This window comes from Jaculus jaculus, chromosome 7, assembly GCF_020740685.1.
Source record: "Jaculus jaculus isolate mJacJac1 chromosome 7, mJacJac1.mat.Y.cur, whole genome shotgun sequence".
Taxonomy (NCBI): domain Eukaryota; kingdom Metazoa; phylum Chordata; class Mammalia; order Rodentia; family Dipodidae; genus Jaculus; species Jaculus jaculus.
Window position 1 is genome coordinate 143,094,140 of NC_059108.1, and position 18,330 is coordinate 143,112,469.

Genomic DNA, 18,330 nt, shown 5'->3' on the forward strand with positions numbered 1-18,330 from the left:
ACATACATCCGTAACCCCAAGCACTTGGGAAGTAGAGGCAGAAGGATCAGGAGTTCAAGGCCATCCTGGGCTTACAATAGACCCTGTCTCAAAAATAAGCAAAACTGGGCTGGAGAGATAACCAGTGGTTAAAGCACTTGCCTGCAAAGCCAATGGACGCAGGTTCAATTCCTCAGGACCCATATAAGCCAGATGCACAAGGTGTCACATGTGTCTGGAGTTTGTTTGTAGCAGCTGGAGGCCCTGGTGTGCCCATTCTATGAACATGCCTCTATCTCTCTTTCAAATAAATAAAAATAAAATATTTTTTAAAAATAAGCAAAACCAAGCCAGGCATGGTGGTGCACACCTTTAATCCAGCACTCAAGAGACAGAGGTAGGACTGCTGTGAGTTTGAGGGCACCCTGAGACGACATAGTAAATTCCAGGTTAGCCTGGTTACAGTGAGACCTTACCTCAGGAAAAAAAAAGTCATAAAGCTCCAAAAGACTAAAATTTTTAAATTAGAGGAGAAAAGCATAGTATTAGCTAAGTAAGTTAGATAAAACCAACGAATCAGACTGTGTACATCAACATAAAGCAAAGCAATCCCTGTCGCTTGTCCAGCTAGTGAAAGAACTCCCAGCAGCAGTCTGGCCAGACCAAGGTCGCCACACGTGCTTCTTTCTCAGTACTAGGGAAAGCCTGGGCAAGCTCAGGAGATCTAAGAGAGACACAGGGAGAGAGCAAGGACTGGAACATGTCCCACCTCATGTCAACTTCATTGAAAGTGGTTAGCATTGCACATGTATTCTGGGCCTCCTTCAGACGCTGAGCGATGCGCTGCCGCATCCTGTTCATTTTTTCCTAAGACAAAAAAGAGAATGAGTATTAACAATAAACCCATCTACAATCCGCATATAGTAAAGAGAAAGAACTTAGCCTGCCAGGAATCAATGGCAAGCACTACCAACTTTTAAGTGCAAGAGTAGCAGGCTCTCCCTTCTCCTGGAGTGCCCCTTCCACCCTAGAGCAAAATTAAGGAAACATACACCAAGCACTCACTCAGATGTACCTGAAGTTTGACCAGGAATGGAAGTCACGCCGGGCACGGTGGCACACAACTTTAATCCCAGCACTCGGGAGGCAGAGGTAGGAGGGTTACCATGAGTTGGAAGCCACCCTGAGACTACAGAGTGAATTCCAGGTCAGCCTGGGCTAGAGAGAGACCCTACCTCGAAAAACCAAAATAAATAAATAAATAAAAATGGAGGTCAGGGAGTGGGGAGATTTAAAAACCAAAACCAATTTATAAAAGCCTAAGAATCATTACAAAACTTGCATGACAAAAGCTACTTTTGAAACAGAAACTCAAGAATAATATTTTGAGGCTACTGTATTTTTAGGAAGTATTTTCAGGGAAAGAACCCACACTTTTTTTTGGGGGGGTTCCTTTTTTGTTTGCCTGTTTGGTTTCGGTTTTTCGAGGTAGGGTCTTGCTCTGGCCCAGGCTGACTTGGAATTCACTATGTAGTCTCAGAGTGACCTCGAACTCACGGCAATCCTCCTACCTCTGCCTCCCAAGTGCTGGGATTAAAGGTGTGTGTCACCACGCCCAGCCTACTTTTTTTTTTTTTTTTCCTCCATCAAAGTAGGGTCTCACTTTAGTCCAGGCTGACCTAGGATTCACTATGTAGTTTCAGGCTGGTCTTGAACTCACACTCATCCTCTTACCTCAGACTCCCAAGTACTGGGATTAAAATCTGCCCCCTGCCTAACTCCATGCCTGGCTCCTACACTCTATTTCTTTAGCAAGGCCAAGGAAATGAGGTGCCAGACCTTCAAAAGTAGGCATTCACATTCCACTTTCCTGGAAGCAGTCTTCAGAAGCTTACCCGATGTTCAGTACGCAGACCTTTGGCAAGTCCTGGCTCGGCTACTGGAGGGGCAGCAGTGGGCTTTATTGCAGACACTACAAATGAAGAGGGAACAGCTGTATCAGACAGGTACTATGTGCCAGTGCCTTCATGTCCGGTGTCACCTAGTCCTACAGTCAGTCTGCGGCACACCAGTATCACTTCAAACTCACAGATGAACAATCTTTTCAGCAGTAAATAGCTTAAGTCACAGTTAGCAAGAGAACACTGAAATGCACACCCAGGCCTTCAGATACAAAGACGAGAGTTCTTTCTACAAAGCAGCCAACCGGGCTTGTTCACAGCCATGACTGACCAGATTGCTCCTGATAAGGAAACACAATACTAGAAGAAGTGTTGTTCTTCATAAAGACACCTGAGAGTTGGGTGCTGTGATGGTTAATCTTCACTGCCAACTTGATAGGACTCAAAACACCTCGGGGGGTGTCTGTGAGGGCTTCTCTGAAGAGTTTAGCTAAGATGAGAAGACTCGTTCTAAAAGGGGTGACACATTACATGGGCTGGAATCTCACAGTAAATAAGACGACAGTGAATGGAGCACTTTTATTCACACCGCTCTGCTTCCTGGCTGCAAAGCCAATGGTGACCAGGTGCCTCATGTTTTGCCACCATGCCTTCACTGACATGACTGACTGTACCCTCAAAATGAGCCAAAACTAAGCCCTTCCTTCCTCCCCACCTTCCTTTATCGAGTTGCCCTGTGGTGTGTTTTGCCAGTGACAAGAAAAGGAACAAGTACGGGGGTTTACCTGGTTTGCTGGAAGGAGGTTGTGAGGGTGAGGGCACCGGTGGCATCTGAGTGGGTATAGGTGCTGCAGGGGGAGGAGGACCTGCTGGTGCTGCAGGCTCTGGTTTGGGGGCTTCGGCTGGCTTGGCCTTAGCAGGAGCAGCTGAAAGAAAAAGATGCCATTGGCACTGTCATTGTGGAATGGAAACAAACTCAACTGTAAAGTCTAAGCAGAATTGGGTGGCCACAGTTCTGCTTGTAATCCATGAACAAGTGTCTCCCGGGCATTTGCGGTATGCAAGGCACCGTGAGAGACACCCAACAGCGTAGCGTCCCACACTCTACTCTCAGAGCGCCTAAACGTCTTTATATCACTGGCCCAATTTAGCCATCTTCCCGATTTCACAAACACCTACTCATTATTTCATATTCAGCACATATTTTCAAAGCATCTACTAAGCCCAAGACATTAAAAATTTTCTAGCAGGCTGGAGAGATGGCTTAGCGATTAAGGCGCTTGCCTGCAAAGCCTAAATACCCAGGTCCAATTCCACAGGACCAACGTAAGCCAGATACACAAGGTGGTACATGCATCTGGACTTCATTTGCAGAGGCTACAGGCCATGGCACACCCACTGTCTCTATCTGCCCTCCCACCCCAAATAAATGAAAATTAAATTTAAAAACTTCCTAGTAAAGACAGCTTAGGCAATTTAAAATGTTGAAACATATACATAATTCTAACACATTTTAATCATATTAATATACTCATCATCTAATCTAATATTGCATATAAAAAGAATACTCTTTACCATTAAGAAAGAAGAGTTATACTAGAGAGATGGCTTAGCAGTTAAGGTGCTTGATTGTGAAGCCTAATGACCTAGGTGTGACTCCCCAGAACCCACATGAGCCCAATGCACATGGTGGCATATGCATCTGGAGTTCCTTTACAGTAGCCAGAGGTCCTGGCATGCTTATTCATTCCTTCTTATAACTAAATAAATATTAAATATTAAAAAATAAGGTCAGGGCTAGAAAAGGTGGCTTAATGGTTAAGGTGCCACAAAGCCTAAGGACCCAGGTTTCATTCCCCAGAAGCCATGTAAGCCAGATGCACAAAAGGCACATGCATCTTGATTTCGTTCACAGTTACTAGAGGTCCTGGCATGTCTAGTCTATCTGCCTATTTCTACTTTACATTTTTTCCCCCATTTTTGGCCTTGGCCTGATTAATCTCAATGATGAAATATTATCTTTCTGCTTGACGATTTTAACAATTAAAAAAAAAGTAGAGCCAGGCGTGGTGGTGCACGCCTTTAAACCAAGCACTTGGGAGGCAGAGGTAGGAGGATTGCCATGAGTTCGAGGCCACCCTGAGACTACATAGTGAATTCCAGGTCAGCCTGGACTAGAGCAAGGCCCTGCCTTGAAAAACCAAAAAAAAAAAAAAAAAAAGAGGACCAGAGAGATAGCTTAGTGGTTAAGGTGCTGGCCTGGTGGTTTGATTCAGGTGTCCCCATAAACTTATGTGTTCTAAATACTGGGTCCCTCACTGGAGGCAATTTGGGAATTGGGGCCTCCTGGAAGCAGTGCATTGTTGGGGCAGGCTTATATGGCTGTCATAGTTTGTTTCCCCTTACCAGTGTTTGGCACTCTCCTGCGGCACATATTCCCCTATCGTGGAGCTTTCCTTTGTGTCTGTAAGCCAAGGTAAACCCTTTCCTTCCATAAACTGCGACTATCTTCCAGCAGTGAGAAGCTAAGTCCAACAGTAGCTGTTGTATTTTAACTAAGAGTCATAAAGACAAAACTTCTAATCTCCAATGCTAATTATAAGGTCCAGTACAAATGCCTTGGCATTTGTTCCAATCCCAACACTTAACAGGCAGAGGTAGAAGGACTGCTGTGAGTTCAGGGACAACCTGGAAATTCAGGGTTCATTCCAGGTGAAACTGGGCTAGAGTGAGACAACCCCCCCACCTCGAAAAATAATAATAATAATACTAAGTAGGGCTGCAGAGATGGCTCAGCAGTTAAAGATTCTTGCTTGAAAACCCTGGCAGCCTGGATTCAATTCCCCAGTACCCATGTAAAGCCAGATGTACAAAGTGGTGCATGCATGTGGAGTTTATTTGCAGTGGCTACAGGTTCTGGTGTACCCCTAACTCACTCACTCTCTCTGTTTCTATCTCTGCTTGCAAATAAATATCAAAAAATAATAACCAAAGCCAGGTGTGGTGACACACGCCTTTAATCAGGAGGCAGGGGTAGGATTGCCATGAGTTCGAGGTCACCGTGAGACAACATAGTGAATTCCAGGTCAGCCTGAGCTAGAGTGAAACCCTACCTCAAAAAACCAAAATCATCATCATCATCATCCAATTCCTATAACCAGATAAATGAGAATCTCTGGGGCCTGGAGAATAGTCATTTGCATTATTTTTGAAGCTCCATGTGATGTGGAGTGGAGGAGGGGATCACTATCTTTAGAAGTTTCATTTCATGTTTTTTCTGCATGTGTCTTCCCATGACCTGATGGTTTCCTTTAAGTTATTTACTTGGGGCTAAAGAGATGACTCAGAGGGAAAAGGCCTTGCTTAAATTACGTTTTGCTTGTTTGTTCGCATGTATGTGCACATGAGCATACTACTTTACATCTAACTTTACATGGGCGCCAGGAAACCAAACTCAGGTCAGCAGATTTTGCAATCAAGCACCTTTAGCGGCTAAGCCATCTTCCTAGCCCCAGAACCTTCATCTCTACTAAGTCTTTAAGAAAAGATTCAGGGGTAGGACTCCTTACAACGTGCTCCCTCAAGATACAAAATGGCCTGGATATCCATGACTCCACCGTGCCTGACATTACCTACACAAGACCATCATAAGAGGAGGAAAAGATCATGACATCAAAATAAAAGAGAGACTGATTGAGATGGGGAGGAGATATGATGGAGAATGGAGTTTCAAAGGGGAAAGTGGGGGGAGGAAGGGTATTACTATGGGATATTTTTTATCATCATGGAAGTTGTTAATAAAAATTTGAAAAAGAAAAAGATTCAGTATGAGAAATATCCATAGAAAAAAACATAGTATTGTGAAACTAATTTTAACTATCTTTTTGAGAATTTGGCATTTAATTAAAGTTAACAATATAAAAGCTAAGCATACGGCTAGAGAGATGGCTCAGTGGTTAAAAACCAGGCATGGTGGTGCACACCTTTAATCTCAGCACTTAGGAAGCAGAGATAGGACTGCTGTGAGTTCAAGGCCAGCCTGAGCTACAGAGTTCCAGGTTAGCCTCAGCTACAGTGAAATACCTCAAAAAAAAAAAAGTAATAAAGTTCATAACATAGAAAATTATGATTCCTCTTTTCCCTTCAACTAATGCTCAAGTGGAGTACCAGTCTTTGAATTGCTATTGTGGTAGATTAACCCCAATCCCAAGGGGGAACACTGGAGACCTTGACCACCAGGAGAACTTCTTTACCACCAGTTTTCCTGAGTGTGAAAAGAGGAGTGCCTCCTTCAACTTTTCCCCCATCAGGTACCAAAAGAGCTTCAATCACGCCATGTGCTGGTGACGGAACCTGCACAGATGTCTAGAAAAAGAAGAGAAATGGAGAAAGAGACTACATTTGTACCCAGCGTTCATCAAGTGATCGTAGGGAATCACCAACATGATGAGTTTCGAGTTACAACACAGTTCTATCAGGCTCTGCACGCAGAAACGCCTAAAGCTGTATTTTCAGTCAGAGAAGTAACAAGTTGCTGCTACTGCCACAAGGTTCACCCCTCTTGTCCTTTCTTGGAAACATTAAAACAAAATCCAGTGACTATGTTTCCAAGTGACAGAGGAAGTAACAAGTGAATTAACTCATGATTCACAAAAAAAGTACACAGTCCTTACTTCAGAACAAGTGAAAAACTTTAATAAAACTTTTTTTTTTTTTTTGGTTTTTCAAGGTAGGGTCTCACTCTACCCCAGGCTGACCTAGAGTTCACTCTGTATTCTCAGGGGGGCCTTGAACTCACAGCAATCCTCCTACCTCTGCCTCCCAAGTGCTGGGATTAAAGGCATGGCCATCATGCCCGGCTTAATAAACCATTTTTCTTTCTCATGATCTGCCCCAAAACTTTTACAATTGAGATTAGAGCTAGCTAAAAATTCTATTTAGGGCTAGGGAGATGACTCAATGTGTAAGAGTTCTTGATGCACAAACTTAAGGGCCTGAGAGACTTTGAATTCAATTTTCTAACACCACATTAAAAAGCTGGGTATGGGGGCTGGAGAGATGGTTAAGGCACTTGCCCACAAAACCTAACCACTGGAGTCTGATTCCCCAGTACCCACACAAAGCCAGATCCACAGAGTGACACGTGCATCTGCAGTTCATTTGCAGTGGATGAAGGCCCTGGCACCCCATTCTCTTTCTCTCTCACTTTGTCTTTCTTTTCCCTCTCTTTTTCTCTCTCTCTGCTTGCAAATAACCAAAAACAAAATAAAAATTAAAAAAAAAAAAAAAAGATTATCTAGAGCCAGGTTTGGTAGTGCACACCTTTAATTCCAGCACTCGGGAGGAAGAGGTAGGCAGATCGCTCTTAGTTCAAGGCCACCCTGAGACTACATAGTGAATTCCAGGTCAGCCTGGGCTAGAGTGAGACCCTACCTCGAAAAAATAAAAGAAAGAATGAACGAAGATCTGGGTGTGGCTGTGTATGTCTGAATTCTAGTCCCATGGAGTTTAGGGGCGAGGGTTGGTAGGCAACAGAATCACTGCGAATCACTGGCAAAACAAAAAACAGGTGGAGAAATGCCTTAGCATTTAAGGTGCTTGTCTGCAAAGCCTGAGGACTCAGCTTCAACTGTCCAGGTCCCATGTAAGCCAGACGCACAGAGATGCAAGGTTGCACATGTGCACAAGGAGGCTCATGCGTCTGGAGTTCAACTGCAGCGGCTGTAGGCCCTGGCACACCAATTCTCTCTCTCTCCCTCCCTCTCCCCCTCTCTCTCATTAAAAAAAAATAAAGCTGGGCGTGGTGAAACACACCTTTAATTGTAGCACTCAGAAGGCACAGGTAGGAGGATCACTGTGAGTTCGAGGCCACCCTCAGACTCCATAGTGAATTCAAGGTCAGCCAGGGCTAGAGTGAGACCCTACCTTGAAAACCCAAAAAAGACAGAGAGCGAGAGAGAAAGGAAAAGAAACTAAAAGAAAGAAAAGGCAGTCAGTTGGGCTTGCCTCAAAAAAAAAGAAAAATACCAAAAAACAGCAGCTCTAGGCTGAGTACAAAACTTTATGTCAAGTAAACAGATGAGAGAAAAGATAAGGACATTTGACATTTTCCTCTGGCCTCCACATGTGTACACATCTGCACTTGCATACACCATACACACGTCAAAAAAATTATTTAGCCAGGCATGGTAGAGGACACCCTTTGTCCTAGTTCTTGGGGGAGGGGGCAGAAGTAGGAGGATCACTGTGAGTTCGAGGCCACCCTGAGAGTACATAGTGAATTCCAGGTCAGCCTGGACTAAAGTGAGACCTTACCTCAAAAAAAAAAAAAAAAAAATTATTTAAACAATACAGTCCCTATTTCTTTCCTCAGACTAAAATCAAGGACTGACCATGAAAAATTGTCACTGATAAAATAAGCCCACCTTGTCAGTTTCAATCTCACAAACCACTTCATCTTCTGCTACCGTGTCTCCAACAGCTGAAAGACAAAGGGTACCTATCAGTGGAGCCTCCAGGAGCCAAACACTTTTGCCAAATGCGTTGCAAGACCCCTTTCCCACAGGGCTGGGGTGGGAGGGAGTAAGTACACACATATATAAAAAGGTGGAGCCAGGCGTGGTGGTGCACGCCTTTGATCACAGCACTTGGGAGGCAGAGGTAGGGAGATTGCTGTGAGTTCAAGGGCAGCCTGAGATGATTACATAGCGAATTCTAGGTTAGCCTGGGCTAGAGATAAAAAAGAAAAATGGTGGAGCTAGGTAAAATGGCACATGCCACCTTTAGTCTGAGCACTAGGGAGGCTGAGGTAGGAGGACCACTGTGACTTCAAGGCCAGCCAGGACAACAGAACGGTATTCCAGGTCAGCCTGGGCCAGAGTGAGACCCTGCCTTGAAGGAAAAATAAGAAAGAAAAGGTAGAGTCATAGGTTCCACTGCCTGTCATGTGGAGAAGGGAGACATTTAGGAAATACTTAAAAAGTAAGAGGAAGCCGGGCGAGGTGGGGCACGCCTTTAATCCCAGCATTTGGGAGGCAGAGGTAAGAGAATCAAGAGTTCGAGGCTACCCTGAGACAACACAGTGAATTCCAGGTCAGCCTGAGCTAGAATGAAACCCTATCTCAAAAAAATAAAAAAGAAAGAAAGAAAAAGAAAAAGGGAGAAAAGAAGAAAGAGGAAACTACATCCTACCTTTCTCCCACCTGACATCTCCCTCTGTGACAGATTCTGCAAACGCTGGGGTTTGGACTGTAATCACATCATCCTCTAAGAAAAAAGCAGAGTAGAAAGTCACAAGTAACACACTATGTCCTCGCTGGTGTTTTCCATGATTAAACTCAATAGGTTGTTGCTGGTCAAACTTCACTCGCAAGGCAGGTAGGTACTTACTGCACACAGCCGTGGTTTGGAAGAAACGAACACTGACGACACTACTGTTGTTAAAGCTACAAAAGAAACAAACATTAACTCCTTTAGCATGCAAGCCACTAATACCAGCCCAGCACAGGCACCATGGATCACCTTCCCTTTAAAATTGTGTGGCCTTTTTTTCTTTTGTAGTGGACAGGCATGCAGTACGTAATCTACAATCTTTGGGGGCTTTTTAATGCCTCTTCTTGTTTATTTACTTGTTTGAGAGATAGAGAGGCAGACAGAGTGTGTGTGTGAAAGCAAGTATGGGCACACCATGGCCTTCTGCCACTGAAAGCGAACTCCACACACAGGTACCACTTTGTGCACCTGGCTTTGCATGGGTACTGGAGAATCAAACCCGGGCTGCCAGGCTTTGCAAGCAAGTGCCTTTAAAAGCTGAGAAATTTCACCTGCCCTCTTAAAAAAAATATATATATATATATATATACACACACACACACACATACTCATATATATATATGAATATTCATATATGAATATATGGACATATTTGAGAGTGTACAGGTATGCCATGGTCTCTTGACAGTGCATAAGCACTCCAGACACATGTGCTACTTCATGCATCTGGCTTTCTATGTGGGGGTACTAGGGAACTGAACTCGGGTAGTCAGGCTTTGCAAGCGAGCGCCTTTAATTGCTGAACCACTTCTCCAGCCCCTAAACCAGTGATTCTTGACCACAGTGTCGTCCAGAAGAATGTGTCAAAGCATAGTGACCAGGTCAGACCTGGAGAGACTCAACTCAGGAGGGGGAGTCCCAGTCTGAGACCACAGTGCCTTGTGCTGCAATAAAATGACACTTCTCAAATGAGGGAGACTGAACCTGCCTTTTTGTTTGGTTTTTCAAGGTAGGGTCTCACTCTAGCCCAGGCAGCCCTGGAATTCACTTAATAGTCTCAGCGATCCTCCTACCTCTTGCCTCCCAAGTACGCTACCACACCCAGCTCTGTACCTGCTTTTCTGAAGAAAATAATAAGCACCTTGGTCCTTTGTGGACCCACCAAAATGAATGAGCTTCATAATTAGTTGTCTTTGACCTAATCTAAGTAAGACACGTGGCATGTCCCCAGGGGCTCACACTAATGTGCCAAGTCAACCTACACGGTCTCTCCCATGCTGCTTTCTTGTTGGGAGGCAGCAGCCCACCCTGGACTCATTAAAGTAACCTCAAAACCAAGATATTTTTAAAAATATTTTTATTTATTTGAGAGAAAGAGAAGGCAAGGGAGGAGAGAGAGAATGGGCGTGCCAGGGCCTCTAGCCATTGCAAACACACTCTAGATACATGTGCCCTCTTATGTATCTGGTTTACATAGGTCCTGTTGAATTAAACCTGGGTCCTTCGGCTTTGTAGGCAAGCACTTTAACCACTAAGCCATCCCTCTAGCCCCCAAGGCGTTTTTTAAAACTATACTTTTTTTTTTTTTTTTTTTTTGGTTTTTTTTCGAGGCCGAGTCTCACTCTTGTCTAGACTGACCTGGAATTCACTATGTAGTCTCAGGGTGGATTCGACTCATGGCAATCCTACCTCTACCTCCCTAGTGCTGGGATTAAAGGCGTGCGCCATCACACCCAGCTTCATATTTTATTTATTTGAGAGAGAAGAGGAACTCCAGACGTATGCACCCCCTTATGCATCTGGTTTATGTGGAACCTGGGAAATCAAAACCTTTTCAGGCAAATGTCTTAACCCAAGCCCCCCAAAAAAATATTTTAAAAAGTTGTACGAAAGTGTACGCCTTTAATCCCAGCACTTGGGAAACAGAGGTAGGATGGCTAGACTGAGACTCTACTCCGATAAACCAAATAAATAAATAAATAAATAAGGAAATAAATAGAATAAGGAAAAAAAAACATACGGTCAGGTGTGGTGGTGCACACCTTTAATCCCAGCACTCTGGAGGCAGAGGTAGAGGATTAACATGAGTTTGAGGCCACCCCAAGGCTACATAATGAATTCTAGGTCAGCCTCGGCTAGAGTGAGATCCTACCTCAAAAAACAACAACAAAAACATTATAATAGGATTATACCACATAGTACAAAATGAAATCATTCTAATGTTTTTTCCCCCACTTATCATAGTCTGAATATGTTAAAATGCCATAGCTTAAATTGGAGAGATGTCTTAGCAGTTAAAGTGCTTGCCTGTGAAGCCTAAGGACCCAGGTTCAAATCTCCAGTACCCAAGTAAGTCAGATACACAGGGTAGCACATGTGTCTAGAGTTAAGTTTGCAGTAGCTAGAGCCGTTGGCATGCCCATTCTCTACATCTGCCTCCCCTCAAATATATAATTTTTTTTTCCAATGTAGGGTCTCACTCTGGTCCAGGCTGACCTGGAATTCACTATGTAGTCTCAGAATGTCCTCGAACTAAATGGCGATCCTCCTACCTCTGCCTCCCAAGCCCTGAGATTATAGACATGGTCCCCAATGCCCAGCAAGCTATGGCATTTTAAAAAAATATTTATTTATAGCCAGGCGTGGTGGTGTACGCCTTTAATCCCAGTACTTGGGAGGCAGAAGTAGGCGGATCACCGTGAGTTTGAGGCCACCCTGAGACTACTTAGTGAGTTCCAGGTCAGCCTGGACTAGAGTGAGACCCTACCTCGAAAAAACAAAACAAAAAATGATAATAATAAAATAAAGACATCAATATAGAAGAGGGAATAGTAGAAAAAAGGTGAGGGTGCAGTGAAAGGAGATGGGGTGGGGGAAACAAAGGAAGATGGTGGGAGGGGGTTATGTAATTTTTAAATAAAGTTAATAAAAGTTTAAAAACAATGGTCACCATGCAGTCTCAGGGCATGGTGGGGCATGCTTTTAATCCCGGCAGAGGCAGAGGTAGGAGGATCATAATGTGCTCAAGGCCACCCTGAGACTATGTAGTGAATTCCAGGTCAGCCTAGGCTAGAGTGAAAAGCCAAAAATAAATAAATAAAAAGTAAAAACAATGGCCATCAAGGATAGGTCTAGAGACTCAACATAACCATCTTAATTTCTATAACTAGAGGCATGTGAAGACATCTGATAGTCAAATTTAGAATTGACATCTAAGTAAACACCCTGTGGCCACATATCTCCACTCGCCAGTAATACTTACACAATCTTCCTGCTGTCAGGGTAACTGGGTCCCTGACATAAGGAGACTCCTGCAAGAAACAAAACAACTCTTAACCAGTAGCTCTTATCTTCCACAATAAATAAAATGGAAATAGCAAAGAGGATAATTAGCCCCACTAGCCCCCCAGACAGAACAGGACTAACTGTAGGCAATGATAGATCTTCATCCCACAGAACCCTTCTCATACTTTCCCACCAACCTAACCTTACTTAACAGCAAAGCGCAATAGGATCAGGGTCGAGAGCGGGTATGTATTTGGGGAGTAAAGGAGAGGGATTTGATGGCACAGTCTAAAAGTTTTATAATCTATTTACCTTTAAAATTTATGAATTTTCATTAGCCATACATGTTTGCATAATAAAATGTCTACTCCCCAAGTCATCACATATAGGGGTGCGTGGTAACTTAACCTGTGACTTCATAAACACAAAACTTGACTGGTATCTACTGACTAACTGCTTCCTCTGAATATATTCTTTCTTATACCTTGTTTCGGTGGTGTTTTTCAGATCTATCAACAACTCTTCATGCACTATGGGCACAGACACCAGACAGGGTTACTTCCTTATGTGCCCTCACAAACATCTCAGAGTCAGTCAACTCTATGTTCAGCAGCCAATCAGCAGTGCAAACTCTAAGCACATGTCTTTGCACTGGAATACAGCAGCCATTCTGTCTCCAATGTAGAACTTATCCTATAGCGACTTTCATTTACACAATGATTTAGAGTTATAAAAAAAAGCTTTCTGAAGCCAGGCGTGGTGGCGCATGCCTTTAATCCCAGCACTTGGGAGGCAAAGGTAAGAGGATCGCCATGAGTTCAAGACCACCCTGAGAATACACAGTGAATTCCAGGTCAGCCTGAGCTAGAGTGAGACCATAACTCGAAAAACCAAAAGAAAAAAGAAAAAAGCTTTCTGAGCTAGAGAGATGGCTTAGTGGTTAAGGCAATTGCCTGCAAAGCCAAAACACCCAGATTCGATTCCCCAGTACCCACATAAGCCAGATGCACAGGGGGCGCCTATTTCTTTCTTTCTCTCTCAAATGAATACATTTTTTTAGAACGTTCTCTGGAAAAAAAAAAGAATTTCAGGTCAGCCTGGCTAGAGCAAGAACAGAGTTCTCTGGACTGGAGAGATGGATTAGGGGTTAAGCTGCTTGCTGCCAAAGGACCCAGGTTCAATTCCCCAGGACTCACATAAGACAGCTGCACAAGTTGCTGCAGGCGTTTGAATTTGTTTGCAGTGATTAAGAGGCCCAGGTGTGCCCATTCATTCTCATTCTCCCTCTCTCTCTCTCAAATAAATAAATAACCTGTTAAGTTCTCACATATGACCTCATTTTTTTCAAGGAGGACTTTTTTGAGGTAGGGTCTTTCCCAGCCAAGGCTGACCTGGGACTCACTCTGTAGCCCAGAATGGCCTCAAACTCCCAGCAACCTTCCCACCTTAGCTTCCCAATATAATAACTTCGTTTGTATTTTCAAGTCCTAGAGCAACTCTGGGAAGTACAATGCTATCTACCATTATTCCTATTTCATATATAACTAGAGCTTCAGCAGTTAAATGAATAGCCCAAGGTGAATGTTTGAGGCAAAATGCAAACCCTTCAGCACACAAGGTTTTGTTTTGTTTCCTGCATGTTTCAAAAGTAGAGAAAATGTCTCTGACATCTTTCAGGATTCCTAATTGGAAAAAAAAAAGTTGTATTACTGAGAATGTACTATGAACCCGGAGATGCCTTCTGTTCTCTCCTGACTCTTAGGATAAAGTCCAAGCATTATATAGGTCTGTCTCACATAAGCTTCCATCCCATTTCCATAACTAAGCCCCTTCCTGCCTGGAAATTTTTGCACAAGCAATTCCCTTTGCCTGGAATATCATTTTCTTAGCTAACTCATGTATTCTTCAAGTTTCACCTCAAAATGAACTTCTCCCTTGCCATGTACCCTGAGGTTGGGTTTCATCTAGCACAGGCTGACCTAGAAATCACTCTGAATGGGCTGGAGAGATGGCTTAGCAGTTAAGGCACTTGCCTGCGAAACTTAAGGACCTAGATTCGATTCTCCAGGTCTCACATAAGCCAGATGCACATGGTGGTGCATACATCTGGAGTCCATTTGCAGTGACTAAAGGCCCTGCCACACCATTCTTATTCATTCTCCCCCCACCCAATAAATAAATAAATAAAAATAAACCTTAAAAAAAAAAAATCACTCTGAAGCCCCAGGCTGGCCTCAAACTCACTTTGGTCCTCCTACCTTTGGCTCTTAAAGGCTGGCTTTTTTTCCCCGGAGTTAAGAGTCTCACTCTTCTCACTCTAGCTCAGGTGACCTGGAATGTATGTAGTCTATGTAGTCTCAGGGTGGCCTTGAATTCATGGTGATCCTCCTACCTCTGCTTCCCCGGTGCTGAGATTAAAGATGTGCGCCACCATGCCTAGCTCACACCTGGCTTTTCAAATTTCACTTCACTAACATCCCCAATGTATTCCCTATGCTACCAAGCTGGGCTTTATCATGCTATGTTTTCACCACGCCTTATACTTCTTTCCTAGTAAACACAATGTTGTTTTGTCCTTGGGTACGCATAAATGTGTCTGCTCCATGTCTCCAACTAGTCCATTCGATTCTTGCAGATGGAAACCTGTCGGCTAGCACAGCAACGGGAATAGTAAGCATTCAATGACTTGTCTCTGGACAGGGCTGGAGATGTAGCTCAGTGGATACTGGCATTGCCTAGCTTGCATGAAAACACTGGATTTGCTACCCAGTACCACATAAAACCAAGTGTGGTTGAGCAAGGGTGTAATTTCACTTGGGATCAGAAGTTCAAGGTCAACCTCAGCAATATATCGAATTTAAAGCCAGCCTAGGCTGTCTCAAATAAATTAATGGTCTGTCAGGTTCAAGAGTGAGAACATTTACTCATTCAGTAAAGGAGCTCAGGCTGGGGAAGGAGTCAGGTGGATCTGATTTAACTAATGGCTGGCTGAGAGACCTTAGCCAAGGGGCTTAACCTCTCTTTCTTGGATTAGGCATTTGTAAAATAGACACATTTGGTTATGACTAACCAAAAACTGCACAGAAAGCATTCAGAACAATACTTGGTTCACACAGTATAACTGAACAAATACACGAGAGCCACGTGCAATAATCCTGTACTCCTATAATCCCAGTACTAGGAAAGAGGGTTGGCAAAAGTTCAAGGCCAGCACACATAGCATGTTCAAGGCCAGCCTAGTACACATAGCATGCTCCAAGCCAGCCAGAGCAAGCTTCACAACAAATTTATTCATTCATTCACTTTTACCAGGCATATAATGGAAAAAAAGAAGGAAAAAAAAAGCAAGCTGTGTAAGATGCATTGTTAACGTTTTCTCCTCCCCTCCAAAACACTAGGAAGGTAGAAAAATCTAAATTGCTTCCAGTGCTCCTATCGTCTATCCCATGACTCTCTCCTAAGCAAAACCTCCTGAAGTATCACCTTGTTTCCAGGTGCAAAATACTACCAAGTCTCTTTCTTTCCTCATTGTTAGCTCTGCTCTTCGCTAGCTGTCACCCTCCTCCAACTCACAGGTTTGTCAACTACTTAAAACACACACAGAAATCCTGTCCACTCCTTCCTTCTAAGCACTTCCCACAATTTGTCACTACTCACTTGCTTAGCAAGTCACACTGGACCTTTTCCTCCAGCCTATAAGCTCCATGAGGGCAAGAACTGTTAACTGTTGTACCTCTCATGAGTTCTTAGCTCAGTGCGTGGACACGGTAAAGCTTCAGTAATCAAAAGCTGGTGTATGGATAACCCAATGGTACCGCGTTTGCCTCCCCCGGCGCCCTGCGCTCCATCCCCACCATCACAAAACGCAGGGCCGCCTCGCCGGCTTTGTGCTGCATGAATGATCGCCGCTACGATCAAGCAGCACTTCGCTGCACACTTAATCGGAACTGGGCCGTCTGTGCAACAGCGTCACGAGAAGAAACACAAACATGCACACATCTCCTCGCACACGCTGCCCTGCCCACGAACAGCATTTTTTTTTAGGTGACCGCAAGGGCAGAACTTACCAGGCAGGGAACGTCTCCCTAGAGGGCAGTTCCCCTGTTGAGAAAGAAGACATGATCGACGTCACCCAGGACGAAATGAGGGAAGACACAGCTTTTTTACTTTTATTTATTATTATTATTTTTTTTCCTTTTAAGGGGCACGGTCAAGGTGCCGGGTGTGACAGGTGAATCTCGTAAACGCAACACACCGGGTCTTGCCAAAGCATCTCAGGTTCCCGGGCGGAGCGCGAAGCGCTGGTGTCCGCAGGGGACGGGAGGGGAGCGGAGATGCGCCGGGACGGGGGGCACCGCCGCGCCTCCTCGCCCCAACTCTGAGTCAGTGCAATGTGGCGGCGGGCGCGGCTCCCAGACCCGGGGCGCAGACGGCCGGCCGGCCGGCGCCCGCGCCCGGCCCCGGGGCCGCAGGAGGCGCGGGGCCCCGCACACCCCGGGAGGGGCAGCCCCGAGGGCACGGGGAGGCCTCCGCGTCCCGGTGCCCTTGGTGCCCGGCCTGACCGAGCGCGCGGCGCCCCTGGCCCTTTAAGCCCTCCCGTCCGCCGCCTGCCGGCAAGTTCATCAACCCGCCCGAGCTACCCGGCCCGGCCCGGCCTTGCTCGGACCCGGCAGTACCTTCTGAAAGGCAGCAAGCGAGCGGCTGAACGCCCGGGACACGCAGCGGGAGCGGGACAGCATCGCGGCAGCGGCGGGATCGAGGGCGGGCGGACACCGGATATAGGGCCCGGCCGCAGCCGGAAGTGAGATGGGCTGCAGCACCCCGCCGGGCGGCGGGGGGGAGAGCGACTCGGAGCGAACCACTAGCAGGGCGCGGGAGGGGGGGATGCGAGGTCCGTGGTGGGGTCGTGAGTAGTGGGCATCCGTCGGAGCAGGCACCTGCCAGCCTGAGCCGGGCCCCTTGAAGGTACCGAAGACTGTATGGACACCGGATCGCCTCCTTTCGCCTACCTCTCCCCAGACCTAGCTCGGTTTGGCCCCCTTCTCTGTTGGGACCCTCCCTCCCTCCCCCAGGCACCAAGACACTCCGCCTGTATACTACCGGAAGATAACGAAAGGAGGGCCCGGGCTTTGAACTCGGATCTTCGCAGACATGCCTGCCTGATGTCACACACTTGTGTGGCCTTGGGCAGGTGACACTGCCTCCCTGAGCCTCAGGCTCCTGAACTATATACATATACTTGTCACTGATCCCGAAACAAACAGGAGTCTCCAAGGAAACTCCAAAGGGCTCTCATTGCCCTTTTAGGATCTGAAGAACTTCACCTTGCTGGCTGGGGACGTGGCTCAACGGTTAAAGGACCTTGCTTACAAAGCCTGGCCGCCCCTGCATTTATTTGCAGCTGCAAGAGACCCTTTATTTGGACGTGTGTGTGTGTGTGTGTGTGTGTGTGTGTGTGTGTGTGTGTGTGTGGTGTCACACACAAACGCAAATAAAGAAATAAATAGGGGGCTGGAGAGATGGCTTAGCGGTTAAGCGCTTGCCTGTGAAGCCTAAGGACCCCGGTTCGAGGCTCGGTTCCCCAGGTCCCACGTTAGCCAGATGCACAAGGGGGCGCACGCGTCTGGAGTTTGTTTGCAGAGGCTGGAAGCCTTGGCGCGCCCATTCTCTCTCTCTCCCTCTGTCTTTCTCTCTGTCTGTCGCTCTCAAATAAATAAATAAATAAATTTAAAAAAAAAAAAAAAAGAAATAAATAGGGCCAAGAAGATGGCTCAGCAGTTAAAAGCGTTTGCTTGCAAAGCTTGCTGGCCCGGGTTAGACGCAGGTAAAGTCAGACGCACAAAGTGGCTCATGAGTCTGCAATTCGGCCTTGACAGGCCAGTACATACTGTCT

At 45.5% G+C, this 18,330-nt stretch overlaps 1 protein-coding gene across 1 annotated transcript in view; it reads right to left on the reverse strand.

Annotated features, from left to right (window-relative positions):
• The window catches only part of Dlst (dihydrolipoamide S-succinyltransferase), a 30,127-nt gene extending 12,907 nt beyond the window's left edge, over window positions 1–17,220 (reverse strand). The window contains exons 1-10 of the mRNA XM_004649406.2: window positions 17,114–17,220; window positions 16,505–16,538; window positions 12,415–12,463; window positions 9,270–9,325; window positions 9,072–9,146; window positions 8,306–8,361; window positions 6,134–6,245; window positions 2,666–2,806; window positions 1,875–1,951; window positions 749–846 (exon numbers count right to left, since the gene is read on the reverse strand). Of these exons, the coding sequence (XP_004649463.2) occupies window positions 749–846; window positions 1,875–1,951; window positions 2,666–2,806; window positions 6,134–6,245; window positions 8,306–8,361; window positions 9,072–9,146; window positions 9,270–9,325; window positions 12,415–12,463; window positions 16,505–16,538; window positions 17,114–17,176 (761 nt within the window). The 5' untranslated portion in view covers window positions 17,177–17,220. The remainder of the gene's footprint in view (window positions 1–748; window positions 847–1,874; window positions 1,952–2,665; window positions 2,807–6,133; window positions 6,246–8,305; window positions 8,362–9,071; window positions 9,147–9,269; window positions 9,326–12,414; window positions 12,464–16,504; window positions 16,539–17,113) is intronic.
• Between the last annotated feature and the right edge of the window lie 1,110 nt (window positions 17,221–18,330).